General features: G+C 63.8%; 3 protein-coding genes, 1 long non-coding RNA gene and 7 other non-coding genes across 13 annotated transcripts; 2 read left to right on the top strand and 9 right to left on the bottom strand.

Moving 5' to 3' along the window:
- Positions 1-433: 433 nt before the first annotated feature.
- On the bottom strand, positions 434-13410 carry ganabb (glucosidase II alpha subunit b). Of its 2 annotated transcripts, XM_088908994.1 has the most exons (25): positions 13271-13410; positions 12391-12501; positions 12112-12220; positions 11836-11963; positions 10890-11069; positions 10274-10339; positions 9085-9157; positions 8639-8744; positions 8464-8560; positions 8178-8358; positions 7718-7871; positions 6899-7134; positions 6479-6605; positions 6087-6166; positions 5729-5869; positions 5227-5323; positions 5032-5133; positions 4281-4524; positions 3266-3330; positions 3093-3169; positions 2862-2936; positions 2654-2767; positions 2375-2487; positions 2178-2278; positions 434-1777 (listed from the first exon to the last, which is right to left on the bottom strand). In XM_088908994.1, exons 1-25 carry the CDS (start codon positions 13288-13290, stop codon positions 1668-1670), a joined length of 2907 nt encoding a protein of 968 aa, XP_088765120.1. In that variant the 5' UTR covers positions 13291-13410; the 3' UTR covers positions 434-1667. The 2 variants fall into 2 exon arrangements, with proteins under 2 accessions (XP_088765120.1, XP_088765121.1); XM_088908995.1 differs by lacking the exon at positions 10274-10339.
- A 684-nt stretch (positions 13411-14094) lies between these two features.
- Positions 14095-17886, bottom strand: ints5 (integrator complex subunit 5). Its single transcript, XM_088908996.1, has 2 exons — positions 17714-17886; positions 14095-17032 (listed from the first exon to the last, which is right to left on the bottom strand). Exons 1-2 carry the CDS (start codon positions 17785-17787, stop codon positions 14206-14208), a joined length of 2901 nt encoding a protein of 966 aa, XP_088765122.1. The 5' UTR covers positions 17788-17886; the 3' UTR covers positions 14095-14205.
- A 1131-nt stretch (positions 17887-19017) lies between these two features.
- LOC148810746 (uncharacterized) lies at positions 19018-20243 on the top strand. Its single transcript, XR_016086602.1, has 3 exons — positions 19018-19127; positions 19640-19678; positions 20107-20243. It is a non-coding gene; the product is annotated as an uncharacterized LOC148810746 (long non-coding RNA).
- Positions 19380-19513, top strand: LOC148810747 (small nucleolar RNA SNORA57). The gene has a single exon (XR_016086610.1). It is a non-coding gene; the product is annotated as a small nucleolar RNA SNORA57 (small nucleolar RNA).
- Positions 20244-21276: 1033 nt separating the features above from the next.
- LOC148810739 (uncharacterized) lies at positions 21277-25230 on the bottom strand. Of its 2 annotated transcripts, none has more exons than XM_088908991.1 (11): positions 25202-25230; positions 24583-24610; positions 23920-23963; positions 23683-23731; positions 23431-23475; positions 23183-23234; positions 22882-22909; positions 22372-22435; positions 22134-22176; positions 21911-21955; positions 21277-21620 (listed from the first exon to the last, which is right to left on the bottom strand). In XM_088908991.1, the coding sequence occupies exons 6-11, from the start codon at positions 23211-23213 to the stop codon at positions 21496-21498; spliced, it is 336 nt and encodes a 111-aa protein (XP_088765117.1). In that variant the 5' UTR covers positions 23214-23234; positions 23431-23475; positions 23683-23731; positions 23920-23963; positions 24583-24610; positions 25202-25230; the 3' UTR covers positions 21277-21495. The 2 variants fall into 2 exon arrangements, with proteins under 2 accessions (XP_088765117.1, XP_088765118.1); XM_088908992.1 differs by having other exon boundaries at positions 25126-25209.
- Positions 21723-21850, bottom strand: LOC148810745 (small nucleolar RNA SNORD22). Its single transcript, XR_016086606.1, has one exon. It is a non-coding gene; the product is annotated as a small nucleolar RNA SNORD22 (small nucleolar RNA).
- On the bottom strand, positions 22020-22088 carry LOC148810744 (small nucleolar RNA SNORD31). Its single transcript, XR_016086612.1, has one exon. It is a non-coding gene; the product is annotated as a small nucleolar RNA SNORD31 (small nucleolar RNA).
- On the bottom strand, positions 22255-22323 carry LOC148810743 (small nucleolar RNA SNORD31). The gene has a single exon (XR_016086611.1). It is a non-coding gene; the product is annotated as a small nucleolar RNA SNORD31 (small nucleolar RNA).
- LOC148810742 (small nucleolar RNA SNORD30) lies at positions 23007-23078 on the bottom strand. Its single transcript, XR_016086607.1, has one exon. It is a non-coding gene; the product is annotated as a small nucleolar RNA SNORD30 (small nucleolar RNA).
- On the bottom strand, positions 23314-23378 carry LOC148810741 (small nucleolar RNA SNORD29). The gene has a single exon (XR_016086609.1). It is a non-coding gene; the product is annotated as a small nucleolar RNA SNORD29 (small nucleolar RNA).
- Positions 24318-24389, bottom strand: LOC148810740 (small nucleolar RNA SNORD26). The gene has a single exon (XR_016086608.1). It is a non-coding gene; the product is annotated as a small nucleolar RNA SNORD26 (small nucleolar RNA).
- Positions 25231-26396: the final 1166 nt, after the last annotated feature.

The raw sequence follows: 26396 nt of genomic DNA, 5'->3' as shown, positions 1-26396 counted from the left end.
ACGAGGAGAGAGGAGAGAGAGGGGAGTGGAGAGGGGGAGAGGCCCAGACACCCTGCTGGACTGTCCACCTCTCTCCAGCCCACGAGAGATTACCGACGCACTTCAGACACTTACAGGCTTATCCTGGAATTAGAGCATCAAGGCTTTGAGAAGTGGAGACATCTGTCATTACACTGCAAACAGTCTGGACCCAGGGGTGTCTGTACAGAGTGTCCGGTGAGAGTCTGTACCCCAGGGGCGTCTGTACAGAAGGTCCGGTGAGAGTCTGTACCCCAGGGAAGTCTGTACAGAGGGTCCAGTGAGAGTCTGTTGCCCAGGGGTGTCTGTACAGAGGGTCCAGTGAGAGCCCGTACCCCAGGGGTGTGTCCCCCAGCTGTGTACTGTGACAGCAGTAGCTGGTATGGGAGGTTTGTAAATGAAGACAGACACAGGATGGGAATGTAGTTCGGTTTATTGCCACCTCTCAGTGAAACAGATCCATACAGGCTCTGGAGCTGAACCGCACACCCCAGCATCACCTCCAGACCCTGACCTTCACTTTCTCCGATCGACCAGGACAAACTCGAGCCTCTCTCGCGATCGGGGCGTCAGAAGTGCCGTTTATTTTCACAATTGTAAACTCTCACATCTAGTGCAGCTTCTCAATCAAGTACAGGACAGGTCCGGTCGGGGGGGGGGAGGGGCAGGGGTGTGGCGACGCCGACGGGCGGCTCAGTGCAGGGATCAGCTGCGCGGGTGAAGGCGCAGGTGGAACGCAGCCCTGCAGGGGGCGCTGCGCCAGGCCGCCTGGTCGAGATCAAGCTCGAACCGGGGGCCGAGACTCCAGCAGCGGCCGGAGATGTCAGATGTCAGAGAGCCTGGAGCTCCCAGGGCGTCGCTGCTCAGCCAACCAGGCGAAGACATGGGAGAGCAGCAGGGCTGGGGGGCCGGGAGAGGGAGAGCGCCCACAGGCAGCAGCTTCCGAGAAACGGGAAACCCGATGACCCAGGGGCCTCGCCCACTTCCAGTTCCGCTGTCCCAGTCTGCCCCTTCCCCTGCACCCAGAGGCCAGTCTGCCCCCTGCCGTGCCCCCAGTCTGGTGGCCCAGAGTCAGACGCCAGCCCACCGAGCCCCATGACCTACAGGTGACCTTCCCACCCTCTGACGTGACCTCCCATGAGCCTTCACACTCCAGTCCAGCCAGTCAGTCAGTGCCAGCATTGCACAGGGACAGGGACAGGGACAGGGACAGGGACAGGGACAGGGACAGGGACAGGGACGCGAGCGGTGTGTGTGTGTGTGTGTGTGTTTCACAGTTATCATCTTAAATCATCTTGAAATTAAGAAACTCAACCATGATGACCTCTTCGTTTCCCAACCATTTATATAAAAAAAACGAACAACAAAAAACCCCGAACAACTCATCGTCGCATCGTCCGTGTGGTTCTGGCGTCTGGTCCCGAGGGCAGGGGCGCACTGCCGGGGGGGAGGGGGGAGCGAGGGGGACGCCTTCGCCCAGTCAGTGACCCCACAGCACTCAATTAACCCAGTGACCCCACCAGTGACCCCACACACCCCCTCGCTCCCCGCGCCCCTGCAGGCTGGGGGGCCGGAGGTCCGGGTCTGGTCAGCGATGAAGCGTCCCTCGGGCTGGTCCAGTCTCTCGCCCCCCCGGCTCCGGCCCGGTATTACCGGAGCAGGATGGTCCAGTCTGCGGCCACGTTGACGGCCGGCTTGCGCAGGGTGAGTACCGAGGCCCTCTCCTCGAAATCGAACTCCAGGGGGGACTGGCTGCCGTCTGGGAGGAGAGGAGGGGATCAGAGTGCAGCAGTCCACAGCCATGACCCCCGGAGAGGGGGTCACACTGGGGCCCCCTGAGACACACCAACCCCCGGAGGAGAGGGGGTCACACTGGAGCCCCCCAAGACACACCGACCCCCGGAGGAGAGGGGGGTCACACTGGAGCCCCCCAAGACACACCGACCCCCGGAGGACAGGGGGGGTCACACTGGAGCCCCCGAGACACACCGACCCCCGGAGGACAGGGGGGGTCACACTGGAGCCCCCGAGGCACACCGACCCCCGGAGGAGAGGGGGAGTCACACTGGAGCCCCCGAGGCACACCAACCCCTGAAGCAGGGGAGGGGGTCACATTGACCCCTGGAGGAGGAGGAAAGAGACATGGGGGTCACACTGACCTGAGGTCTGCAGCAGAGCAGCGCTGGGGCGGCTGGCCCCCAGAATCACCACCCTCTCCACCCAGGAGTCCGAGGAGAAGTGACCGCTGGGGTCAGCGTTGCTGCGGGGAGAGAGAGAGGGGGGGAGTGAGTGCCCGGCGCTCAGGGCAGCAGGGTGAAGGGAGAAAGAGGGGGCTGTGAAGAGGAGGGACACGTACTGGGAGCTCAGGGCGCCGCTGGCGAAGACGAAGCGCCGGTGGATGAACTGGTGCTCGCTCTCGAACCGGAAGGTGTGCTCGTCGTCCACAAACAGCTCTCCCTCCGCCTCCCCCTGCCAGACAGCGAGAGGACCGGTCAGGGCACTGTGGCCCGCCCCCACACACCTGACACCCCCCGCAGGGGACCCCACACACCCCCACACAAGTGAAGAGGCGAAACACCGAAGCGACACCCCCCCAGCCTCGAGAGAGAACCCTACCCCGCCCCCCCAAGGGTACCTCAGGGCTGAGGGCGACGTAGAGGGTGTAGGGGTCACTGGTCATGCAGGACGATGACCTCCGCACCCTGTTCTTCCTGGGGACGATGGAGCCGCCCCTCTGGAACACCGGGATCTGCAGTCAGGGACAGGATGTTAGGACTCTGCCGGAGCCTCCCGGGACACTCGCGCCAAGGTCCGGAGAGGAACCGGGTCGGGTCTGGACTTACCGAGCTCAGGGAGACGGGGATGTAGAGGTGCTGACCACCGCTGTGCTTCTGGAAGGTGTGGACATCGTACCAGACCTGCGGAGACAGGGAGAGAGACGCGTCACACACAGGGGGCGGGCAGAGGTAGCCCCTCCCACACAGGGCAGGGCATCCTCTCCAGCCAAGGCGGGGCCCTCTGCAGAGGGGGCGGGGCCCTCTGCAGAGGGGGCGGGGCCTGCAGGCCACACTCACCTGTCCCTTGCCCGGCAGGTAGGCGGTCACTCCCCGGGCGCCCTCGTCGGTGACGGGGTGGACCAGCAGATCCCGCCCTGTCAGCAGCAGCAGAGACAAGACGTTCACACCTGAGCTCCACACAGAGGTCTCCACTCACCCCCACCCCTTGCCCCTCGTCCCCCACTACTCACCCAGCAGGAACTGGTCATCCATGGCAAAGGTGGCGACGTCATCCGGATACTCCACCCACAGCGGCCTGTAACCGACAGCCAGGCTGAGCCAGGGACACACTGACCACCACACCGCCCCCGAAAAGTCCAGAGGGGCACACTGCCCACAGACTGGCCCAGAGGGGCACACTGCCCACCACACTGCCCGCTGACCAACCCCAAAGGACACACTGCCCACCACACTGCCCACCACACTGCCCGCTGACCAACCCCAAAGGACACACTGCCCACCACACTGCCCACAGACTGGCCCAGAGGGGCACACTGCCCACCACACTGCCCGCTGACCAACCCCAAAGGACACACTGCCCACCACACTGCCCACAGACTGGCCCAGAGGGGCATACTGCCCACCACACTGCCCGCTGACCAACCCCAAAGGACACACTGCCCACCACACTGCCCGCTGACCAACCCCAAAGGACACACTGACCACCACACTGCCCACAGACTGGCCCAGAGGGGCACACTGCCCACCACACTGCCCACAGACTGGCCCAGAGGGGCACACTGCCCACCACACTGCCCGCTGACCAACCCCAAAGGACACACTGCCCACCACACTGCCCGCTGACCAACCCCAAAGGACACACTGCCCACCACACTGCCCACAGACTGGCCCAGAGGGGCACACTGCCCACCACACTGCCCGCTGACCAACCCCAAAGGACACACTGTCCACCACACTGCCCACAGACTGGCCGAGAGGGGCACACTGCCCACCACACTGCCCGCTGACCAACCCCAAAGGACACACTGCCCACCACACTGCCCGCTGACCAACCCCAAAGGACACACTGCCCACCACACTGCCCACAGACTGGCCCAGAGGGGCACACTGCCCACCACACTGCCCACAGACTGGCCCAGGGGGACACACTGCCCACCACACTGCCCACAGACTGGCCCAGGGGGACACACTGCCCACCACACTGCCCACAGACTGGCCCAGGGGGAGAATCGGGGACACACTGACCTCATGGCTGGCTGCCCAGTGCGGTAGGCGCTGTAGAACAGGGTGTACCAGTAGGGCAGCAGAGTGTATCTCTGCCGCACGGCCTCGCGGATCAGGCGCATGTTCTCGTCCCCGAACAGCCAGGGCTCACGGCGGGGCGTGTCCAGGTGGGCGTGGGCCCGGAAGAAGGGCTGGTACGCCCCGGTCTGGTACCACCTGACCAGCAGCTCCGAGCTGGGAGCCTTGAAGAAGCCGCCCACATCCGCTGTGGAGAGAGACACGCCGGTCCAGCCTGGGTCACCCTGTACCCCTACAGTCCAGTCCGGGTCACACTGTACCCCTACAGTCCAGAGATCGCCGGTCCAGTCTGGGTCACCCTGTACCCCTACAGTCCAGAGACACACCGGTCCAGTCTGGGTCAGACTGTACCGCTACAGTCCAGCCTGGGTCACCCCATACCCCTACAGTCCAGTCCGGGTCACCTTGTACCCCTACAGTCCAGAGGGGTACTGGTCCAGCCTGGGTCACCCCGTACCCCTACAGTCCAGAGGGGTACTGGTCCAGTCAAGGTCACGCCGTACCCCTACAGTCCAGAGGGGTACTGGTCCAGTCAAGGTCACACTGTACCCCTACAGTCCAGAGGGGTACTGGTCCAGTCAAGGTCACACTGTACCCCTAGAGTCCAGAGGGGTACCGGTCCAGTCAAGGTCACGCCGTACCCCTACAGTCCAGAGGGTTACAGGTGCGGGAGTCCGGCCGACGCGCTGCTCACCTCCGCAGAAGGAGATCCCGACGAGGCCCAGGCTGAGGCACATGGGGATGGATATCCTGAGGTGGTCCCACTCGGCAGCGTTGTCCCCGGTCCACACCGCACCTGCGCGGGCCCACAGGGAGAGAGGGGCTTAGCTCGGGGGCGATCCGGACCCGCCCCGCCCCGCACTCCCTCCCGGACCCCCGCGAGACTCACCCAGGCGCTGCGAGCCCGCGAAGAAGGCGCGCGTCAGGACGAAGGGGCGCTCCACACCCCCCGACCTCCGGATCTGTCCCTCTGCCGTGGCCATTTGCTGAGGAGGCGGGGAGAGAGGAGAGTCGTCACCCGGAGCAGCGATTGTGTGTGTGTGTGTGTCTGTGTGTCTGTGTTCATGACAGCCTCCCGGCACAGGGGAACAGGTACGGGGAAGAGAGCAGGAGAGACACAGGAGCGACACAGGAGCAGGGCAGGGAGACAGGAGCGACACAGGAGCAGGAGAGAGGAGCAGGGCAGGGAGACAGGAGCAGGAGAGAGGAGAGTCGTCACCCGGAGCAGCAAGTATGCGTGTGTGTTCATGACAGCCTCCCGGCACAGGGGAACAGGTACAGGGAAGAGAGCAGGAGACAGGAGAGAGGAGCAGGGCAGGGAGACAGGAGCAGGAGAGAGGAGAAGGGCAGAGACGTGAGAGACACAGGAGCAGGGCAGAGGCAGCCCTCACCACGTAGAGGCCATAGAGGTTGTGCAGGTCGCGGTGCTCCCAGGCGCCGTGCAGCGCGTCCTTGTGCATGGTGACCTCCGGCCCGTTGAACACCGACGGCTCGTTCATGTCGTTCCAGGTGTACAGGTTCTCCATCGAGCCCTGGGGGGGGCAGGTCCGTTACAGGGGTCGGCCCGAGACGCTGACCTCTGACCTCTAACCTCCAGCCCCTGAAAGGAGGCACTAACCTCCCTGAGCTGCTCATTAAGGGTTAATGAACTACACAGCCTCTGCAGCTGCCTGACCTTCAAGCCCCTTTAAAACTCCCCCCTCGGGGTCACCCCTACCCCCCCAGGAAGAGCAGGGGGGCCGTTCTCACCTCGTACTGGTCGTAGGCAAACATGCCGGCCCACCAGGAGCGCATCTCGGGGTTGGTGAAGTCGGGGTATCCCGCATTGCCTGTGGGGAGGGAGAGGGGGTGTGAAGAGCAGGGGCGGGGGAAACGGGGCGCCGCGGTCGGGATTTAACACCCCCAAACCCCGCAGGGTCCCTGACCAGTGACAGACGAGCAGCCCCCCAGTCTAGAGAACCAGGCGGCTCCAGCCTGACCACAGATATCAATCGGGGTGTTCCGGGACACGGACTAGGGACCCCCCTCGCTTCGTCATCCGCCCATTACTCTCCACCACGGAGAACCCCAGTATCGGAGCCAAGCAAGCTCCTCTCCTCCCCGGCGGACCCGCCTGGCCCGGCCCGACCCGGCGGACCCACCTGGCCAGCACCAGCCCTCGTAGTCCCCGCCGTCCTTGTTCTTGGTGTAGAAGCCCTTGGAGCGGATCTCATTGTGGATCTTGTAGCCGCTGTCCACCTTGATGTGGGGGTCCACTATCGCTACCATCTGGGGGGGGGGGACAGGGAGCGTGTGGAGAAGGGGGGGGAAGAGAGAGAGAGGAGATCAATTGTACTGGAGGAACTGGACCCAGACGGGGCAGAGGCGGCAAAGCCGAGGCTTCTGACACAGGACAGGACTGAGGGGGCGTGGCGAGCGAAGGGGGTGGGGAAAGGGGCGTGGCAAGGGAAGAGGGCAGGGAGTGTGTGGGGTGGGTGTGGCAAGTTTGCCGGAATGGGCGGGGTCAGTACGGAGGGCGGGGCAGACAGGGGGGGGGAGCGCCCCGGGACGTCCTGGGACACCTTGCGTTTCTTGGCCTGCAGGGCCTGCAGCATGTCCTTGGGCGCGGGGAACTTGTTGGGGTCCCAGGTGAAGTAGCGCTTGCCGTCCGTGTGCTCGATGTCCAGCCAGATGAAGTCGTAGGGGATGTCGTGCTCGTCGAAGCCGGCGTCCACCGCGGCCACGTCCTCCTGGTCGTTGTAGTTCCAGCGGCACTGGTGGTAGGCCAGCGCGAAGAGGGGGGGCAGGGCCTGCGTGCCTGGGGGGGCGGGAGGGGAGACACGCCTCTCGTGAGCCTGCCGCACGGACGCAGGGGTACGAGCGCCCCCCCCCCACTGCCAGGATCGGTCCCATCTCACAGCTGGCCAGCTCTTACCCCACGCCTGCTCGAACCCCTGTCTGAAAACCGCGAGTCTCCGAGTTTCGGGAAGAGTTACACCCAACCGTCTCCGACACCGTACTGTAAACAGGCGCCATCCTTCGGATGAGACGTAAAAACCGAGGTCCTGACTGTCTGTGGTCATTAAAAATCCTGGGGTGTCCCGGTTTCCTGGCCCAACTCCCCCCTGGTCTCCACCCATCATGGCCTCCTAATAACCCCCCTCTCTGAACTGGCTCCATCACTCTGCTCTCCTCCCCACTGGGAGCTGGTTTGTGGGGAGCAGACTGGAGCATCATCCAGGTGGGGGAACACACTGGTGGGGGTGGAGGGGATCCCCATTATCTTGAAAGAGCTCCGAGTGGAGGGCCCAGAAAAGCGCTACAGAAGTGCGAGGATGAGGATGGGGATCACTATAAGAAACCCAGTCTCAGGGCAGGAGCCCCAGCGCGGCGCCCCCTACCTGTGAGCGAGGCGTACTGGGCGAAGACGTCGGTGGGCCGGGGCCCCAGCATGACGAAGGCGTCGATGATGCCGCTCTCCGAGATCCAGCGCACCTCGGTCTGGGGCGTCTCGCTGGCGCCCTGCACGTAGTCCAGCATCTTCCCAAACACCGTCTGCAGGGGGGGGGACTGCGTGAGTGAGGGAGGAGCCCCGAGTCCGACCGGCCGCTGCTCCCCACCCCTCCCCAACACCAACACCCGCACACACCCCCCCCGCCACACCAACACACCCCTTCACCCACGACACACACACACACCCCCCCGCCACACCAACACACGCACACATCCCCTCACCCACGACACACACACACACCCCCCCGCCACACCAACACACCCCTTCACCCACGACACACACACACTCCCGCCCCCCCCCCACGCACATGCATGCATGCACCCCCACACTCACACGCCCACACCCACCTTGCCGGCGGTGTTGGAGCCGATGTCCACCCAGGTCTCGGCCGCGTTGAGCCAGAACAGGCCGAGGGTGCGGCGGGCGCTGTGAGCCAGCAGCACGGGCACGGAGCCGTACAGCGCCATGGGGTTGTGCAGCTCGTACTGGAACACGTCCAGGTTGTAGAGGCGGTAGGGGTCCCCCCCGCTGGGACAGGGGCAGAGAGAGAGCAGCCGGGGTGAGCCCTGAGCCCCGAGCCCCGGGCAGACGGGGGAGGCGGAGGGGGGCCGGCGGGCGGGCGGGGTCACTCACTCCGTGTTCTTCAGCCTGAGCGAGTCGCCGTGCTCCGGGATGCCGTACACGTGCTCCACGCCGGGCAGGGAGAAGTCCAGGCTGATGGAGGACGGGCCTGCGGGCGGGAAGGCGGAGGGGTCAGGGGTCAGGGGTCAGCGGCCCCATCAGAGCGCAGGAAGGAGGGTCTGCCTACCGTGGGGCTTGCTGTCGCTGTGGGTCTTGAAGGTCTCCTCCCACATTCCCAGCTGGTCCTCCTCCTCCTGCTGCTGCTGCTTCGTCTCCACCTCTCCGTCCGCGGCCTGCAGGGGGGGGGGGGGGGGGGGGGGCAGAGCGATATTGGGGCGTCACTGACGGAGGAGCCCCAGGGCACCGGAACCCGGGACACCCAATCCCAGGATCCAGCAGGATCCGGACCAATCGAGCTTACAGGAGGCCGATCACGTTTCTGTCACTCCTCGCCCTCTGATCGGGCTCTTCTGTATCCCTCAGAAATTAAACTCACCCGGAAGTTAACCAGAAAGTCACAACCAAAGTAAAAACAGAACGTAAAACACATCGCTTTTGTTTACGCCCTCGTTAGACAACGCTCGAGCGCGTGCCGCTGCCGGGACGGACTCCAGTGCATCGTGGGATACTTGCCTTCTCTCCCGCAGGCTGCGCTCCGGCGTCCTGGCTCTCCGCTCCCTCCTCTTCCTCCTCCTTCCTCGTGTCACTGCAGCAACGAGACGGAGGAGAGCTGAGAGACGGGTCTGCGAGGATCGGGTCCCCACACAGCCCGGGAGGGAGCCCCCATTTCTCCTGGCATCTGATGACATCCCCTCCCCCACACCTCCTGCACCCCAAGCCCCAGCTGGGCCCCCAGGCAGGCCCATCCGCCTCGTGTCCACCGGAGGGCCCCCCCCCACACAGGAGGCTCTCCCCAGCGGCGCAGCAGGATCCGAGGCGCCCTCCCGGGCTCAGCCACAGGGGCGGCGCTGTTGCACAGAGCTCCGCATTCGTCAGGCCCAGTCTGGCACTAAGAGACTCCGCTTTAGGGCAGCGACACCCGTGCCAAGGGCAGGCAGAGGGGCTCAGAGCAGCACCTGGCGGAGGGCCCAGGGGGTCCCGGCCCCAAGCTCTACACCCCCCCCCGAGCCCCATGCCCGGTGCTGGCTTTTAGAACAGCGGCGGATGATTACAAGAGCACAGCCAGGCACACCCGCGCCAGCAGGGGGCACCACTCACACTTGCCACCTGGGCCCGAGAGGAGCTGCCCTGGCCTCTGGGCGGCGCTATGGTTACCCTGTGCAGGACCAGGGGATATGGGTGGGATTCCAGCCAGCGCGGACGCTACGATTCGGGGGGGGGGGGTGTGAACGAGCGCTATGAACACACAGGGCGCCCCCTACAGCGCAGGCGGGTGACCTGCACCTCTTCGCTCCGGTACCAAGCCCCTCGGTACCGGCGCCTGGGTACAGAACCGATCCCCGGCAGAGCAAACCCATGCAGGTGGGGGGGGGGGGGGAAGGAGGCGGTTTCCACGGCGAGAGGCTTCGCAGGAGGGAGAGCAGGGCAGCCAAGCAGAACAGATACCCCCCCCCACCCCTCTCTGTCCCGGGTCAGAGGTGCTGGCGAGTCCCACATGCAGGAAGGGACGAGAAGATCCGATGCCTTCTGAGGGTCCGTGAGGATCCGAACTGGGGTCCTGCCTGCGCCCCACCTCCCCCCCCCGCACACACAGGTCATGCGGCGGCTCAGGCTGGACTCTGAGCACTGACCGGCAGCGCACACAAACACACACGCACGCAGGCACGCAACCCCGAGCGGAGAGGGCGTCCCAGGGCATTACCTAGAGAACGCACTCCTGAGGCTATCCCACAAGCCACCCACTGTGCTACTGATCTTATGCGAGAGACTGGGGCGCCGCAGACGCACACAGACAGGAGAGAAACAGAGAGAAACAACGTGAGATTTCAGCCGGGGCGCCTCGGAGAGAGCAGAGCCGTCGCGGGGAACCCCACCCCCCCACTGCGGCACGCTCATTGAGCATGGGCACACCTGAGGCGGTGCCCCAGCAGGGGGGCGCCCCGGAGCGCAGCGGGAGCATTAAGGCCAGGGCGCAGTGGACCAATCACAGCAAGCGCACAGCCTGTCGCCCCCTCGCCACTGCCCACTAGGGCAGCAGGACAGCTCTCTCGCCCCCTCGTGTCCTGTGGACCCCCAACTCCCCCCTCACTGCTGCCCCCTCGTGTCCTGTGGGCCCTACTGCCCCCCCTAGTGTCCCGTGGGCCCTGCTGCCCCCCTCACCGTCGCCCCCTAGTGTCCTGTAGGCCCTACTACACCCCTCACCGTCACCCCCTACTGCCCCCTCACTGCAGTAAAGTGAGCTGTTCAGTGCTGTGCGAGACCAGCACACCAGCTGCCCACGGCCCCCCGCCGCGCCCCCAGTCCCCCGCCGCACTCACGTGTCCTTGCGCTGGCGCAGGTGCTCGAACACCAGCAGGCCGCGCGAGTTGACGCTCAGCAGCAGCTGGGGACCCTCCATGATGTCCAGCCGGAAGGGGTGAGCGCTCAGGATGAGCCGCTGGTCCGGCCCGCCCAGGGACAGCACCAGCCCGTGGTCATCGCGGGACACGACGGTCAGCCTGGGGGGCGACAGGGAGAGACCCCGCTAGAGCCGCCAGCCGCAGGCCTGGGCCAAAACACTGACAGCACTGTCACACCTGGAGCGGATCAGACTGCTGCGCACTGGGAGTCTGACTGACAGCACTGTCACACCTGGAGCGGATCAGACTGCTGCGCACTGGGAGTCTGACAGCACTGTCACACCTGGAGCGGATCAGACTGCTGCGCACTGGGAGTCTGACAGCACTGTCACACCTGGAGCGGATCAGACTGCTGTGCACTGGGAGTCTGACAGCACTGTCACACCTGGAGCGGATCAGACTGCTGCGCACTGGGAGTCTGACTGACAGCACTGTCACACCTGGAGCGGATCAGACTGCTGCGCACTGGGAGTCTGACTGACAGCACTGTCACACCTGGAGCGGATCAGACTGCTGCGCACTGGGAGCCTGACTGACAGCACTGTCACACCTGGAGCGGATCAGACTGCTGCGCACTGGGAGTCTGACTGACAGCACTGTCACACCTGGAGCGGATCAGACTGCTGTGCACTGGGAGCCTGACTGACAGCACTGTCACACCTGGAGCGGATCAGACTGCTGCGCACTGGGAGTCTGACTGACAGCACTGTCACACCTGGAGTGGATCAGACTGCTGCGCACTGGGAGTCTGACTGACAGCACTGTCACACCTGGAGCGGATCAGACTGCTGCGCACTGGGAGTCTGACTGACAGCACTGTCACACCTGGAGCGGATCAGACTGCTGTGTGCGGGTCTATACTCACGGGTAAGCAGGTGGGTCGCGGATCAGAACATCAGGAACCTCGAACCGGGGCCTCAGTGGCTTCAGCTCGTTGATCTTGATCCGGGTCATGTTGCCCTGCAGCCCGTACAGCTCCAGCAGCAGCTTCACCTGGGAGACACAGCAGGGGTCAACCGCAGCAACCTCCGTCCACAACACTGAAATGGTCACCTGCCTCGCTGGTCAGTTCCTCCTCAGTGACCTCTGCCCCCCGACACTGACCAGCTCTCCCGCCTGACTGGGGTGACCTGCTCCTCACCTTGTTGTGCTCGTTGAGCAGCTGCAGGGAGAGTCTGGAATCGCTGAGCTGCAGGGTGTCCAGCAGGGCTCTGTAGGGAGACTGGCCAGGCTGGACGGCCCGCTGGCGCCTGGGACAGAGGGACAGTGTGAGAGCAGGCGTACGTACACACACACACACACACACCAGAGAGCCTCACTGGGTGGTCGCAGAGACGACACTGGGGCTCTTTCTGCTGACCAGCTCAGACTGCTGTGAGGATCTCAGCAGAGGCAGGAGAATGGACGAGCTCACACTCACTTGCAGAAGGAGCTCTGCTCGCAGGTCTTGAAGTTACTGCGATCCACAGCCTGTACCAGCTGGAGGCAGAGGGCTGAGAGAGTCAGTCCTGCCAGACAGAGACGCAGCATCCTGGAACACAGGGAGAGAGACAGGGGACTGACCACACAGTCCCAGAGCCACATAGAGAGAGAGAGACAGGGGACTGACCACACGGTCCCAGAGCCACAGAGGCGACAGACCACACAGTTCCAGAGCCACACGGAGAGAGACAGACAGGCGACTGCAGAAACACAGAGAGGAGACGGCTCTGTATTTTAATCTGGGATTAAAGCACAGCGCAGCTGGAGGATCGGCCCTGCGTGTCACCGGGAGACGGGCGCTGTGCGCTTATTTTCAGAGCCGGGAAGCCCGCCGGGACCCCGGGCTGCGTGATGCAACCAGGCGCAACCGCCAGCGCACCCCGACCTGCCCCTCGCTGACAGCAGCACACCGACACCGACCCTCACCCCCCGGCATGACAGGCGTCGCATAACACCGGCCGGGCGGGCCGGGCCGCCGCCGCCGCCGCGATTCCCAGCCTGCCGGAGACCAACGCAACGTTTTAAACACAGAAACTAACCCCCTGATCTGCGGCCCCTGATCTACCCGTCCCCTCCATCCCCCCCAGACCCGGCGCCCAGCGCTCGGCGCCCGGGAGCCCCTCCACACGGCCGCGCCGACTCGGGGAGCCCGGGGACCCCGGAGGACAGAGAGCATCACCGCCCGCATCCCTGCCCACTCCGCGGGCAGGCAGACCCCCAGCAGCCGGCGCCGCCTCGTCTAATCCAGCGCAGGAGGTAGCAAAACGAGCCGCCGGCGCCGCTTATCCCATTGAAAAGAGGACGCCACCGCACCGTACCTCTCAGAGAGAGCCGCCATCTTGACTCAGCGCTGACCTTTGCTCTCCCGACTACCCCCCCCACCCCGCTCGCCTCCTCTTCCGCATCCCGGCTCCTCGCGAGGACACGTCAGCCTCCCCGGATTGGCCGGCTCGCCGCCTCGGCTCATGAATATGCATGAGCACGGCCGAGGGGTGGGCGGGGCAGCGCGTACAGGTGTTTGTGCTCCAGACGGATCTCCGTCTGAACTGGTGCCAGAGCGAAGCTGCCTCAGGGCGCAGGGCGGCAGTGTAGGACGGGCCGGAAGCGTGGCGAGGAAGTGTCGAAATTCCAGCTCGTTTTTCAGTTTCACTGCGTTAAAACTTCACTCTGTAGGCTGTTGATTTCTAGATTCCAAGTGCGCAGCAGTCCAGTTTAGCCCCGAGTACAGACCCCACTGGACACCTCAGTGAAGAACTGTTTGAGGTGCAGGGAATAGTACTGACATCCACAGGTGTCTGTGAGTGAAAAGACTGTCCTGTTTATTTTATAAGTCTGTTACACAATAAAGACACACAGACCCCATGAGTGGACAAACTGCCCTGAATAAAGACACACAGAGCCACCGAGTGGACAAACTGCCCCCATTAAAGACACACAGAGCCACTGAGTGAACAAACTGCCCTGAATAAAGACACACAGAGCCACTGAGTGGACAAACTGCCCCCATTAAAGACACACAGACCCCCTGAGTGGACAAACTGCCCTGAATAAAGACACACAGAGCCACTGAGTGGACAAACTGCCCCCATTAAAGACACACAGACCCCCTGAGTGGACAAACTCCATCTTTTACTGATCCCCAGTGTAAGAAAACAGCACAGCGACGGAACAGCGCAGCGGAGCTCAAGTCCAGGTCCCGCGTGTCCAGAGTCAGTGAGGGGGCCCCCCAGGACCCCCCAGGGCCCCGCCGCGCTCAGGGCTGCTGGAAGCGCCAGCACAGGTGCCCCAGCTGGTCCACCTTCTTGTGCAGGACGCTGTAGAGCGGCGCCAGGTAGCGGGTCAGGTCTCCGTCCCGCGAGAAGTCGCGGTAGAAGAGCCCCTTCTCGGCGCTGAAGGAGAACTTCTGGGGCAGGGGGCCGCTGCCCCGCACGTAGTCCCACACGCTGGCCAGCAGGAGGCGCACCTCGAAGGGCGCCAGGTGGGGGAAGATCTCGTGCATGTTGCCCAGCACGGGGGGCAGCAGCTGGCCCTCGGCCATGCAGGCCACCAGCTGGCAGGAGGCGTGCAGGTGCCAGGGCGAGTCGCCGGCGGCCGGGTGGCGCGAGGCCTCCCAGTGGGCCAGCAGGGTGGCCAGCAGGCCGCGCAGCAGCACGGAGCAGTAGCACAGCGCCGGCCGGCCGGCCGCCACCAGCCGCAGCAGCGGGAAGAGCAGGGGGTGCGCCTCGAACCCGCGCCGGATCTGGATGTCCCGCTCCACCGTGCCGCGGGCGTGCTCCTCGGGCGGCCAGGCCAGCTCGCTGTTGGCCACGTCGGGGCACACGGCCTCCACCAGCGCCACGGCCACCACCTTGGCGGCCTCCGGGTTGACGGGCGGCGGCTCCTGGCCCGGCTCGGCCTGCTGGTAGCGCCCGCCGCCGCAGCACCGCGCCGCCAGGCCCAGCAGCGTGTCCAGGTTGCGCCGGGCCTGCTCCGGGTCGGGCGGCGCCGGCGCCGGGGCCGGCCTCAGCCCCCCGCCCACCACGCCGGCGTGGAACACCGACCACACGCCGCCCGAGAAGTGGGCCGCGGTGCCGAAGGTGCAGTTGGTGTCCAGCAGGGAGGCGCGCAGGGCGTCCGGCGGGGACGGGGGGCCGCCCTCCGGCCCCCCGAAGAGAGGGGCGTTGCCGCGGTGCAGCGCCCCCTCCACCAGCTGCTGCAGCACGGCCTTGAGCGCCAGCGGCGAGTGGGCGGCCAGGCGGGCCAGCAGGCGCACCGAGCAGCGGGCCGCCTCCTCGCCCGCGCCCGCCCCGCGGCCCCGCCCGCGCCGCCGCAGCGCCAGGAAGAAGTGCGCCACGGCGGCCCGCGCCGCGCCCAGCAGGTGGGCGGGCCGCAGCGCGCGGGGCAGCGCGCAGGCGGCCAGCAGGCGGGCGGCGGCCAGCGACACGGCCGCGTCCTCGTGCAGCAGCAGGGGCCCGAAGTCGGGCAGGTGCTGCGCCACGGCCGCGCCCAGCTGCGCCGCCATGCCCGCCGGCCCCGGCTCCTCCTCCTGGCCGCGCAGCACGGCCGCCAGGTTGTGCAGCAGCTGCGCCAGCTCGGCGGCGCCCAGGCCCTGCGTGTGCACCTGCGCCGCGCAGCGCGCCACGGCGGCCGGCAGCAGGCCGGGCATGGAGGCGGCCAGCGGGGCGTGCAGCTGGGCGGCCAGCGCCAGCTCCTCGGGGCCGCGCGCCAGCGCCAGCAGGTGGCACAGCGCCTCGGCGGCGCAGCCAGGGCCGCTGTACACGGACAGCAGGCAGAGCAGCTGGTGCAGCCACAGGTGGCGCTTGCGCTCCAGCCGCAGCGTGTCGGCGCACAGCTCGCGCACGTGGCCGCGCAGCCCGTCCAGGAAGGGCACGGCGCGCGGCGGCGGGGCGGCGGCGGCCAGCTCGTCGTCCGGCGCGCGGCTGTACACCAGCTTCTGCAGGTGCAGCAGCAGCAGCTGCACCACGCGGTCGCAGGCCTCGCGCACGCCGTCCTGCACCGCCGGGCCCGGCGCGGCCATGATGACGGAGGCCGGCATGGCGGTGCCGACCAGGAAGAGCAGCACGCGGTGCGCGCCGGCCGCGCTCTGGCACACCAGGTGCACCACCAGGCTGGCCATGTTGTCCAGCTCGTCGCGCGGCAGGCCACCCAGCAGCGCGTGCAGCTGGTTGAGCACGGGCGGCCGCAGCGAGTCCACCAGCTCGGCCGACACGGCGCCCAGCAGCGCGGGCGACAGCGCGGCCAGCTGCAGCAGGAAGGGCACGGCGGCGCGCTGCTGGGGCTCGCGGGGCGCGGCCAGGCTGGCGTGGAACATGCGCAGCAGCTCCTGCTTGATGGAGTCGGCGTGGCGCGAGGCCAGGTGGCCCAGGATGCCCACCACGGAGCCGATTTTGGGCACGCGGCCCGGCTTCTCGGGCGCGGGGTCGGCGGCGGCGGCGGCGGGGGGGGCGTGGGCGCAGAAGTCCTGCAGCCCGCAGGCCAGCACGCGGCTGATGATGGTGCTGGGGAAGGAGGAGCCGATGTGGGCCACCACCCAGTCGAAGTGGGGCGAGTGCTGCACGGAGGTGTCCAGCAGGGCGGCGACGCAGGCGTCGGGGCAGGAGCCGATCATGGCGGCCAGGCACTGGCTGTAGCACTCCATGAGCGAGCGCGTGGCGGCGCAGGACATCCAGAGCTGCAGCAGCTCGTTCAGGCTGGCGGAGGGCGGCACGCCGTGCCGGCCCGCGTACTTGCTGCTCAGCTGGCCCATGAGCTCGATGGCCCAGGCCGACACCAGCGGCGCCCAGGCCTTGGGGTTGAGGCGGATGAAGTCGGACAGCACGCCGTGGATCTCCTGCAGCACGTCCTCCAGGCCCGCGGCCGCCCCGCGGCCCTCGCGCTCGCCCTCGCGCTCCTGCAGGTAGCAGGCCACGTACTCGTCGAAGACGCCGCGCAGGTGGTCCAGCACGGCGCCGCGGCAGGCCGGCACGCTGCGCAGCAGCAGGATGGCGCACTTGGCGTGGTCGCGCACGCTCAGCTTGCGCCCCTGCGCCTGGTCCACCCCGCTGATGAAGGCCTTGATCTCCAGGGCCAGCTCCTGGGGGCTGCAGGACAGAGGACACCGGCGGTCAGTCTCTCGGCCCCCTCGGTGCCGGCCCGCAGCCACGCCGCCCTGCGGCTCCGGGAGGGGAGACTCCTGGGAAAGACTGAGGCTGCTGCTGGAAGAGGTGTTAGTGGGGCCAGCAGGGGGCGCTCACCCTGCGGCCCATGTGTGGGTCCTAATGCCCCAGTATAGTGACACTAGACAGTGAAAATGACCCCACCCTTCAGATGAGACGTAAAACTGAGGTCCTGACCAGTCATGGCCTCCTAATAACCCCCCTCTCTGAACTGGCTCCATCACTCCGCTCTCCTCCCCACTGAGAGCTGGGGTGTGGAGAGCGGACTGGCGCCTCATCCGGGTGGGGGTACACACCGCTGGTGTGGAGGGGATCCCCATGACCTGGAAAGCTTTGAGCAGAGTGTCCAGGAAAGCGCTGTATAAGTATAAGAACGTAACGGTTTCCTCCTTCTGGGAGCCGGACCGGCACCTCATCAACCTTAAAGAAGCGGTCTGAACACGAATTTCACGGAGCGAGAGTTCAGCTCCCGGGCGGACGGGTCTGTCCCAGAGCCGGACCCTGGACCGACCCGGCTGCGCTTCCCGAGGCTTAAAGCGCACTTTTCCGAAAACTTACTTCCCTTTCAAGGCGAAGCTCAAAGGAATGAAAAGGTCCCAACAATACCTGGCCGTCCTGGTGCTGTGCTGCGCGGACTGCATCGCTGGCAGGGGGCGACTCTCGCTCACGCCTGGTATCATTCAATATTTTTCAGCAAAAAAGACATTAAAAAACAGGAGATATTCCCCGAGTAGCAAGTCGGGTACTCTGCGTGGACTTTCCACTCTTCTAAACAAACCCACGGCGCCTGCTGGGGTGTTTTAAGTACTCGATTTCACGGGACTTGGAAAATTTCTTCAGAGCCCGGCAGGACGGACGGGCGCAACATGGAAATGGTTCCCTCCAGGCAACATAGGCCGGGCTTGAAGGTTCCCAGACATTTTGCCCCGAGTGGCAGGACTCTTTAAAGCGATTGATTGAAACTGATTGAATCTGACACGAACCCAGCAGCACAGCCCGACGTAGTCAGACTCTCTCCAGGCGTAATCGGCTTTGTATATAAGACAACACACATGTGCTACGTGAAAACTACAGATACACAAACACAAACAATACTGATTTTTATTTGTATACAAATAACACAGATATCAAGCATCCAAAATTTTACTTAAAAATATTATGTCAAGTACGCTTTGCTATTCAAAGTTTCCTGGTCTTTTTCCTGTGTGTGGCGTGTCAATAGATCACATCTTTGAAGAATTTAAGTTGGTGCGTGAGAAAATGTAGACATTTCCTTTCTGATCACAAAGCAGGAGAGTAAACACAGTCAGAAAGTCATTTAAAATTGTGATTTAAAATAATTGTAACAGCTGGGTGCTTTTTTTTATTAAACGCCCAATACAAAACACACAAACCCTCAAAACACACGAAAATCACAAAACAGTCTTGCACACTGCTGCTCTGGCGCTGGTCTGGAGAGGGGAGCCTGGCCTGGTCTTCAGCAGATACCCTCACTGACAGGGGGGTCTCCTTATTCCTGGTCCTGCTGTCTTCAGTGCAACAGCGCCACACAAGCCGGAGGATCTGAGCATGAAAGCAGTTCTGAAAGCACAGCCGCTGTGCTCCACTGAGGTCCTGGTGCCGGGAGAAACCCCCCGGGCTGGAGCAGCCGGCTCTGATCCAGCTCCCTGCTCCAGAACCCAGCTCATACCGAGCCCAGGTATTAGACTGAGAAGGACAGAAACACCAAGAGGCCGGAAGCGATGTCTGTGGCCGAGAACCCTCATCCCAGAGAGAGGCATTACCGTCGGGGTGACGGGGGGTCCCCCCGCGCATGTTCACTCCTCCAGCGCAGAGGTGGCGCTGCCGCCCCAGGAGCGCGGCCGTGGTGGCGCCCAGCAGGTCCGCTCTAGCCGCTTGCTCGGCGTGTCTGTGGTGCAGCGGTGACGCGCCGGGCGGTATAAAGAGCAGCACGCGGCTGCCCCGCTCCTCTCTCTCTCGTGGCGTAGGGTCCGGTCCGGTCGGGTCAGGACGGTGCGGGGTGAGTGATCGGGTTATTTCTGTGCCGCAGGTAGACGTTTTATCACGGATCTGTTTTCACGCCTCGCCAGCGTGCCCTTGCATTTTACCGGCTGCTCTTAGTGATCGGAGCTCCTCGCTGTAATCGTGTCTTCCTCCTCGGGCTATCCGGCCCTGGTCCTGTCCAGGCGCCCTGAGAGCGGGTCGGGCCTGGGCAGGGAGAGAGCCTGTTCTGGGGTTCTGGGGTTCCGGGGTGCGGGGAGGTGGGGGGGTTCCTCCAGTTCTTGGCACACGCGCAGTTGGCCGTACTCGCGTGTGTAATGTACGGAGGTACAGTAAGCCCGGTGCAGTGTCTTCGGTACCGGCTCCGTCCGTGGGCCGGTCCTATCCTCAATCACCGGCACACAGCCGCCGGAACCGGCCCGAGTCCGCTGTCCGGGCGGAGCCCAGGGCCGGCCCGGGGTGTGGCGAGGCGGCGCTCAGCTCTGCTCTGCTCCGTCCTGTCCTGATCAGTCTCTATTGGTCCCGTTGCAGGACTGTCCCGCAGCTGGGAGGACCCCGAGGACGCCACAGGTAAGGGCCGGGGGGGGGGGGGAGAGGACAGCCGGGTCCCGCTCCAGAGCGGCCTGATCCGCTCCAGGCTTTACCCAGAGCCGTCCTGCTCGAGCGGTGCCGGAGGAGCCCGGAGCGGATCGGGCCGCGGTGCCGGAGGAGCGCGACTGGCCTCAAGGCCCGGAGCGGAGCGCTCTGCTGTCCAGTGGGGGGGGGTCTGGGTGTTGGGTGCATGAGCCCCTTGACCTCCAGCATATTGGCTCTGCGGCGCCTGCAGTGGCCGGCAGTGTAATCTACGGAGGGACAGCAGCGGTGGTCAGTGAGGGGGGCTCAGGCGGGCGCTGACCGGTGGCCTGGCCAGCTCCCCCGCCTCTGGCACAGTGCTTTCTGCCCGGCGGCTGCAGGCAGGGTGCGCTCTTAACCCTGGCTCTTGCGGTTCTGGGCTGCAGGTTCTCCGGACGGGACGGTCCCAGCCCGGCCCGGGGAGGTCGAACAGCCCGCTGTCATCGGCTCCCTGCAGCTGTGTGGAGACGGGCCCTGAGTGGCAGCGCCCAGCTCGTTTTCAATAAAAAGTTATTCTTGTAAAGTGCTTGTGTGTGTCTCTTCACTGGGGAGTGGGGGCTGGAGGGGTGTTTCCACAGAGCAAGGGGGGAACAGAAAGCCAGAAGCATCAGGGAGTGTCTCCTCTCCCCTCCCCTCCACCCTCTCACTGTGCGTCTGTGGCCCAGGGCTACAACACAGACGGGGGCAGTCTCTCATCCGCGCTGCAGTTACTCTTCAACAAGGGAGAGTGAAGACCTGTAACTCCTCTCTTCCTGTGGGGGTGAGGTTGAGGTGGGATGGTGTTTGTGCTGTAAGACACATTCGCCCCAGGAGACAAGGTTTGAACTGAAGGGTGTTGGTAAGGAGCCTGCCCAGGGAGGGGTGAATTGGAACAGACGCTGGCACTGAGTTGCCCCACTCCAGCCCAGGGTATTCTGACCGGTTCGGGCAGCTGAACCCCTTCGTCCTCCATTCTTTGCCTCATGTTCCGCCTGGAGCTCTTGAGTGAATAAAGCTTCTCACTGAATGCTACGGCAAGACTGTCTGCTTCTCACATGGTTAAATATTACTGGCCTGAGCCTTGTCGCACTGTTTCCGAAGCTGGGAACCGTTGCCCCAGAGTAACTCGAACCTGGGCTTGTAGATGAGTTATCTTCAGAGGGCCAGTTGTGGGGGACTGCACCAGGAAAGGGAGACTGGTTTAATTCTGATCACAGGAACAGGAGCCATCAGGGGTGTTGAGGCAGGACAGCATCTTGCTGCACTGGGAGTCTGGCCTGACCACAGGAGGGGCCCCTGCTGCCCCATTGGGCTTCTGCCTGGGCCCATAGGGGAGGCACTAGGTAAGAGACAGGCTGGGCAGAGATCAGGTCCCTCCCCAGGCAGATCATTCCTGCTCTTATTGCATTCAGTACCTTCATCTCCTGTCTCCTCTTCAAAGGCACTGTCAATATCTCCCAGCCCCTGGGGAGGGGTAGAGTACTGATCCACGAGCCACTGCACTGAGCTCAGCCACACAAGAGAATAAGGACTTCCCTGCTCAGCATGGACCAGGAGCACACATCCTCTTTCACAAGTTTTATTAAATAAAAATAATTTATTTTAATATTCATAACAAAACACAGTTGACAAAGGTAACCGCAAGCAAAACTGAAGTCACTAATTCATCTTCTTGCCTCATCTACAGTACTACTGGAGCAGAGTTCTGTGGTTGAGATAGTCGCCACCCTTATCAATACCAGATTAGAAACCCACGTTGCTGTGCAGCTGTAGTCAACATCCTGCAAGGAGACGGTTCAGCGCCACCGTCGGACACCAGTGCTGTTCAGGCCCGTTTGAGACGGCTGGGTGAGGACACAGACCCCTGGGGGTGCAAGAAAGGGGCTCCCTCCGTCCCCCGCGATCGGACCGGGCTCTGCACCTGCCCAGAAAAAGGAGATGTGTTAAAGAGGCAGACAGGAGGGCTGCAGGCACCCCAACTGGACCCCAGCCCAACCAGAACCCCTAGCCCGGCTGCTCTCCCGGCCCTCAGACAGTTGGACACCCCAACAAGTCGTCCCCCTGCAGCCCCGGCGGTACCAGTGGGTTCAACCTTCGCAGGTTCTGGCACCGGCCCGGGGCGTAAGACGCGTGCGGGTTTCATCAGCGAGCCGGAGAGCTCGGGCGACAGCGACCCCCGGCAGCACACAGACACACACTCGGGACACTCACCGGCGTGGCACAGCTCGGCTGGGGCTCGGCTCTGGCGACTCCAGCCTGCGGAAGAGGAGACGGGTTACTGGTGATTCGGGCGGAAGGCGGGTTCGGTGGGGGTGGTGGTGTCGGGTCAGAGAGAACCGTCAGTCACCGATCAGTCAGACTGGGGCGGTATCGGATCATCACCCACAGACACCCCACCCCCAGGACTGGAGCCGAGAGCCGGGTGGGAGCTTACCGAGAGAGAGCGGGGCGCAGGGGTACGGCCCAGGACAGCTGACCTGCAAGGGGACAGACGAGAGTCAGGGTCAGGGGTGTGCTGGTCCGCAAGCCCGGCGGGCCGGTTCTTCTCAGGGCCCGGCTGGTCAGAGGGTACCATCAGTCACAGAAGCTCAGTCTGGGGCGGTATCAGACACATCATCCCAGAGAGCCCCCCCCCCCCCCCCAGTTTCCCTGCACCCCGATTCCCGCCTCACCTGCCTCCTCTCCAGAGCCTCTCGGCAGGGGAGCCGCAGGGCATGCTGGGACACCACGAGACGCCTGCAGGAGAAGACGAGAGTCAGCAGGACCCCAGAGACACACGGGGTGCTGATGGACCCAGAGCAGGCCCACGGGCCTGGCCGGGTCAGAGGGTACCGTCAGTCACCGATCATTCAGTCTGGGGCGGTATTGGACACATCATCCCAGACCGGAGCGCCACACCAGGGCTGGCCGACCCGTCCTGGACCCAAGGGCTGGAGTGCGGCCCGACCCAATCCAGGCCCGGTTCTGGTGACTGTTCTCCAGCTGAGCCCTCGGTTACACTCAAACCCGCAACTAATTTAAGGGTGAAGGCAGGCTGGAGTGAGGACCAGCAGAACCAGAACCGGAGCCACAGGGGGGAGAAGGGCACTTGGGTCGAGAGAGCCGGGCTGACCACCAGCGCACAGCCAACTGTCCAGGACGGGCCCGGCTGCCCTGAGACTGCGACCGCGGGCGGCTCGTACCTGCAGCCGAGAGGCTCCGTCCAGCAGCCTGTGGACAGAGAGAGAGAGAGAGAGACAGAGCACGGGTCAGCCTGTGCCACTCCACACCTGCGGGCAGCACGGGGGACCCCCAGACTGACCACCCCCAGCATCAGTATTCCACTTCTCAACAGTGGGGTTCAGACGAACGAGATTCCAAGTAGAATATCATCACATGCAGGGCAGTGAGGGGTCACACCCCTGGCCTCCCTGGGGACCCCATCAATCCATTACCCCCCCCAACACAGACAGTATCCGCCTTCCTCTCAGCCCCAACACTCACCACTAGCCAGGAGCACCACAGTTCCGGTCATGTCCAGCAGGGCGGCAGCAGCCTGCGGAGCAGAAGGAGGGTGATCAGCCAGGTCAGAGGGGGCGCCCAGCCCCTGTACCCCCCCCACACGGAACCTCACAGTCACTCAGATGATCAGGTCTTTTCACACGGACTCAAAGTGAGCTAGTTAGCATCATCACCGAGACTGCGAGACTACCCCTGCGGGACCCCCGACACCCCCAGACCCCCGGACTCACCCATCGCAGCTCAGCTCCTGGGCAGGGAGTCACCCCTCAGCGCACCTGCACAGGAGAGAGAGCGGTCAGACATCGAGAGGAGAGGAGCTGGCCGGCCCCACTACACCAGCACCCCACTGTCGCCCCGAGTCTGATCAGGGCTTTGGTGACTAAGAACGATGCCATGAGACCGCAGTCGTCCACAGGTTTGGGCCAGAGGCCCGGCTCATCATCTCAGACCCGGGACCGGGCCCTGCAGCTGGCCGGACTCACCTGGACCGGTGGCTCCGGCGGGGGAGGGGAGGGGGGCTGCCCATCCTGCCTGTGGACAAAGGAGAGAGGTCAGGCCACTGGGGGGCGCTGTGCACGCAGACACACGCGCGCAGGCACGCCGCCGTCAGTCCACACACATGCATCAGCTGCAGATCAGATATATGCTTGTCTACGAGTTGGATCATCACCCGGACAGAACCCCCCCAGACCCGGCTCCTGGACCGCACACGAGCTTACCTGAGAGCCAGCAGTACCCCAAGGAACTGTGGGTTCGAGCACATCTGGAAGAGAGGAGGAGATGAGGATCAGTACAGCCTGACCCCACCTGGAGAGCACAGGCTTCTATTCCAGCTCAGACAGCGCCCCCACCAGGCCTGAGAGACCACTACATCTGTCTACAGTATGTCAATATTTTATGATGTCTTTGTTGTAAATGTCTGGAGGTTTTATTTTATGTGAATTTCATTATTTTTATTTGCTTTGGCAACACTGATTGTACCCATCGGTCATGCTTATAAAGCACCGTGAGTTGAACTGACTGCAACCCCCCAGCCCAGCCCAGAACAGCCCCCGGTTTCAGAGCGCTCTGCGGTAAAACCCGGCCCGGACTCAACCGGAGCCCTGCAGGCCCCGGCGCTGCTCAGAATCTGGTAAAGGATTTTCTCCACGATCAGTCAGGAAGAGAGAATTCATCCACATCACCGCAGCACTGAGGCACACAGAGGGGCCAGCGCCCCTTGCACCGCACCAGAACCCCAGGTCGAACCAGCCCACAGCCCGGACCCCCCGGGCCAGACCAGACCACAGCCCCTTCAGGCCGTGCTCGTGTCCCAGCAGGGTACTCTCCGAGTAGCCCTCGGCCCTGGGCCTATCGGTGCGGGACACGACGGGCAGTCTTACCTGCAGGCCGCACACTGACCAGGAGGCGCTGGAAGAGACAGAGAGACAGAGAGGTCAGTCCTCGGACCCGGGACCGACACGTGCTCCAGGCCCGACCCCCGATCACGAGTCCGGACACACCCGAGACCCACAGCTGCTCCACGGCCCTCAAACTACACTGACCGCCGCCCTTCTCCAGCCAGGGAGTCTACCCCCGTGGCCCCGGGGAGCTAGGCCGTGCGCTGCAAGGCGCTATATAACGCCACCGGCTGAGGGCCTTCGGGGCGACCACGTGGGCGCGGGGCCGGCTCCCGGCGGGGCGCCAGTCTCTCGTCAGATCAGAAAGTGCAATCACTGCGCCGTCAGGACAGGTCTGTGGAGGATCATCACGGAGAAGCTGCGCGCCCCCCCAGTGCCCCCGCACCCCGAGTCCGGGCCCGACCGAGCCAGCATGGCTCCCCTCCCCTCCGGCGTGCAGAGCCGAGACTCTGAACCAACCCCAGAACTGCACAGCAGCGTGCGGACACGCTAGATCAGCTCCGCAAGCGCCTCGCCATTCCCCACCTCAAGCTGTACTGGCGGCGGCGCAGGAGCGAAGAAGGATTTGTAGGAGACGGAGAGAAGCCAGAGCCCAGCTCACCTGCCGCGGCAGCCCGATGCAAATGGCCGAGCCGCCCTGTGCGCCGCCTTTTATCCTCCGGGTCGCCACCGGAAACCGGAAGCTCTTCCCGCCTTGGAATCGCCCAAAAAAACAAAAGAAGAAGTCGGCTCCTAAAAAAGACCACTGCCGCGCTCTCCAGATTAGACTGCGGGCCATTTGACGAAAGACGAAAATCTAAGACGTTTTAGAAAATTCAAAAATAATCCGTTTTTTTAAACTTGTGGACGGCGGGCTCTGTGGGGGACGTCACTTCCTGCGGCGGCGGCTCGCCTCTGTAGTAGCTGGTTTGGATGAGAGAAGGAACAGGATCGTTTAAAATTTAATTTATTCCTTAATGTTTTAGCTGCTTCACTGCAGCGTAGGTCAGAGGAGAGGGGGTAGCAGCTGTGTTCTCACAGTGAAATATGTTCCTCAGGACAGTGGAAAGGTCACACGTTTGTGTACCCAGATAGCTAATTGATTTCAAGATTTCATCCAGTTCTTTCTTGAAAAAAGAAACAGGTATAAGTTCTAAAATCGAGGTTGGGCAGCTTGTTCCAGACACCCACCACTCTTTGTGTTCTCAGGGTCTGACACATTACACTGTAGTTTCCCCTGGTGTCCTCAGGCTCCTCCGCTGAGCGATGGAGGCCCCGGCTGTCCCAGCAGCCTCCTGCCTGCGGCTCTGTATGAGCTGGGGTTGGAGCAGGGAGCCGGATCACAGGCTCTGACCTGCTGCTGCAGGGTTACACGCAGGAGGGAGTGACCAGTCTGCACGTACACGGAGATGAGTGGATGTGGAGTTTCTCCTGGGGAGCCTGCAGCAGAGCTGGAGGAGGGAGTGGCTGTGAGTTAGATAGGCCTGAGTCACATGTAGAAGAGCAAGCTGGAACCTCCTCAGGACTGGACACTGGACCTGCCCCCCAGGACCAGCACTGGACACTGAACCTCCCCCCAGGACCAGCACTGGACACTGGCCCAACCCCCAGGGCTATTACTGGACACTGGACCACCCCCCAGGGCCCTTCTGACTCCCACAGACAATCCAGGAGGTGCAGATCTCCAGAGAGTCCGGAGCGTCTGGGAGTTACTGCTGCAGGCCAGCGGTTCATCATATAGCGCCTTGGGCCTCTTCCTGCCGGTTCTGATGTGATTTCCCGAGCGCGGCCTCGTGTGCCTGCCTGTGTTTTCTCAA

The sequence above is a fragment of the Atractosteus spatula genome, assembly GCF_055471065.1.
Source record: "Atractosteus spatula isolate fAtrSpa1 chromosome 24 unlocalized genomic scaffold, fAtrSpa1.hap1 SUPER_24_unloc_1, whole genome shotgun sequence".
NCBI lineage: Eukaryota > Metazoa > Chordata > Actinopteri > Semionotiformes > Lepisosteidae > Atractosteus > Atractosteus spatula.
Note: the sequence above shows the minus strand (reverse complement) of the source record. Positions and strands in the feature narration are given on the sequence as shown.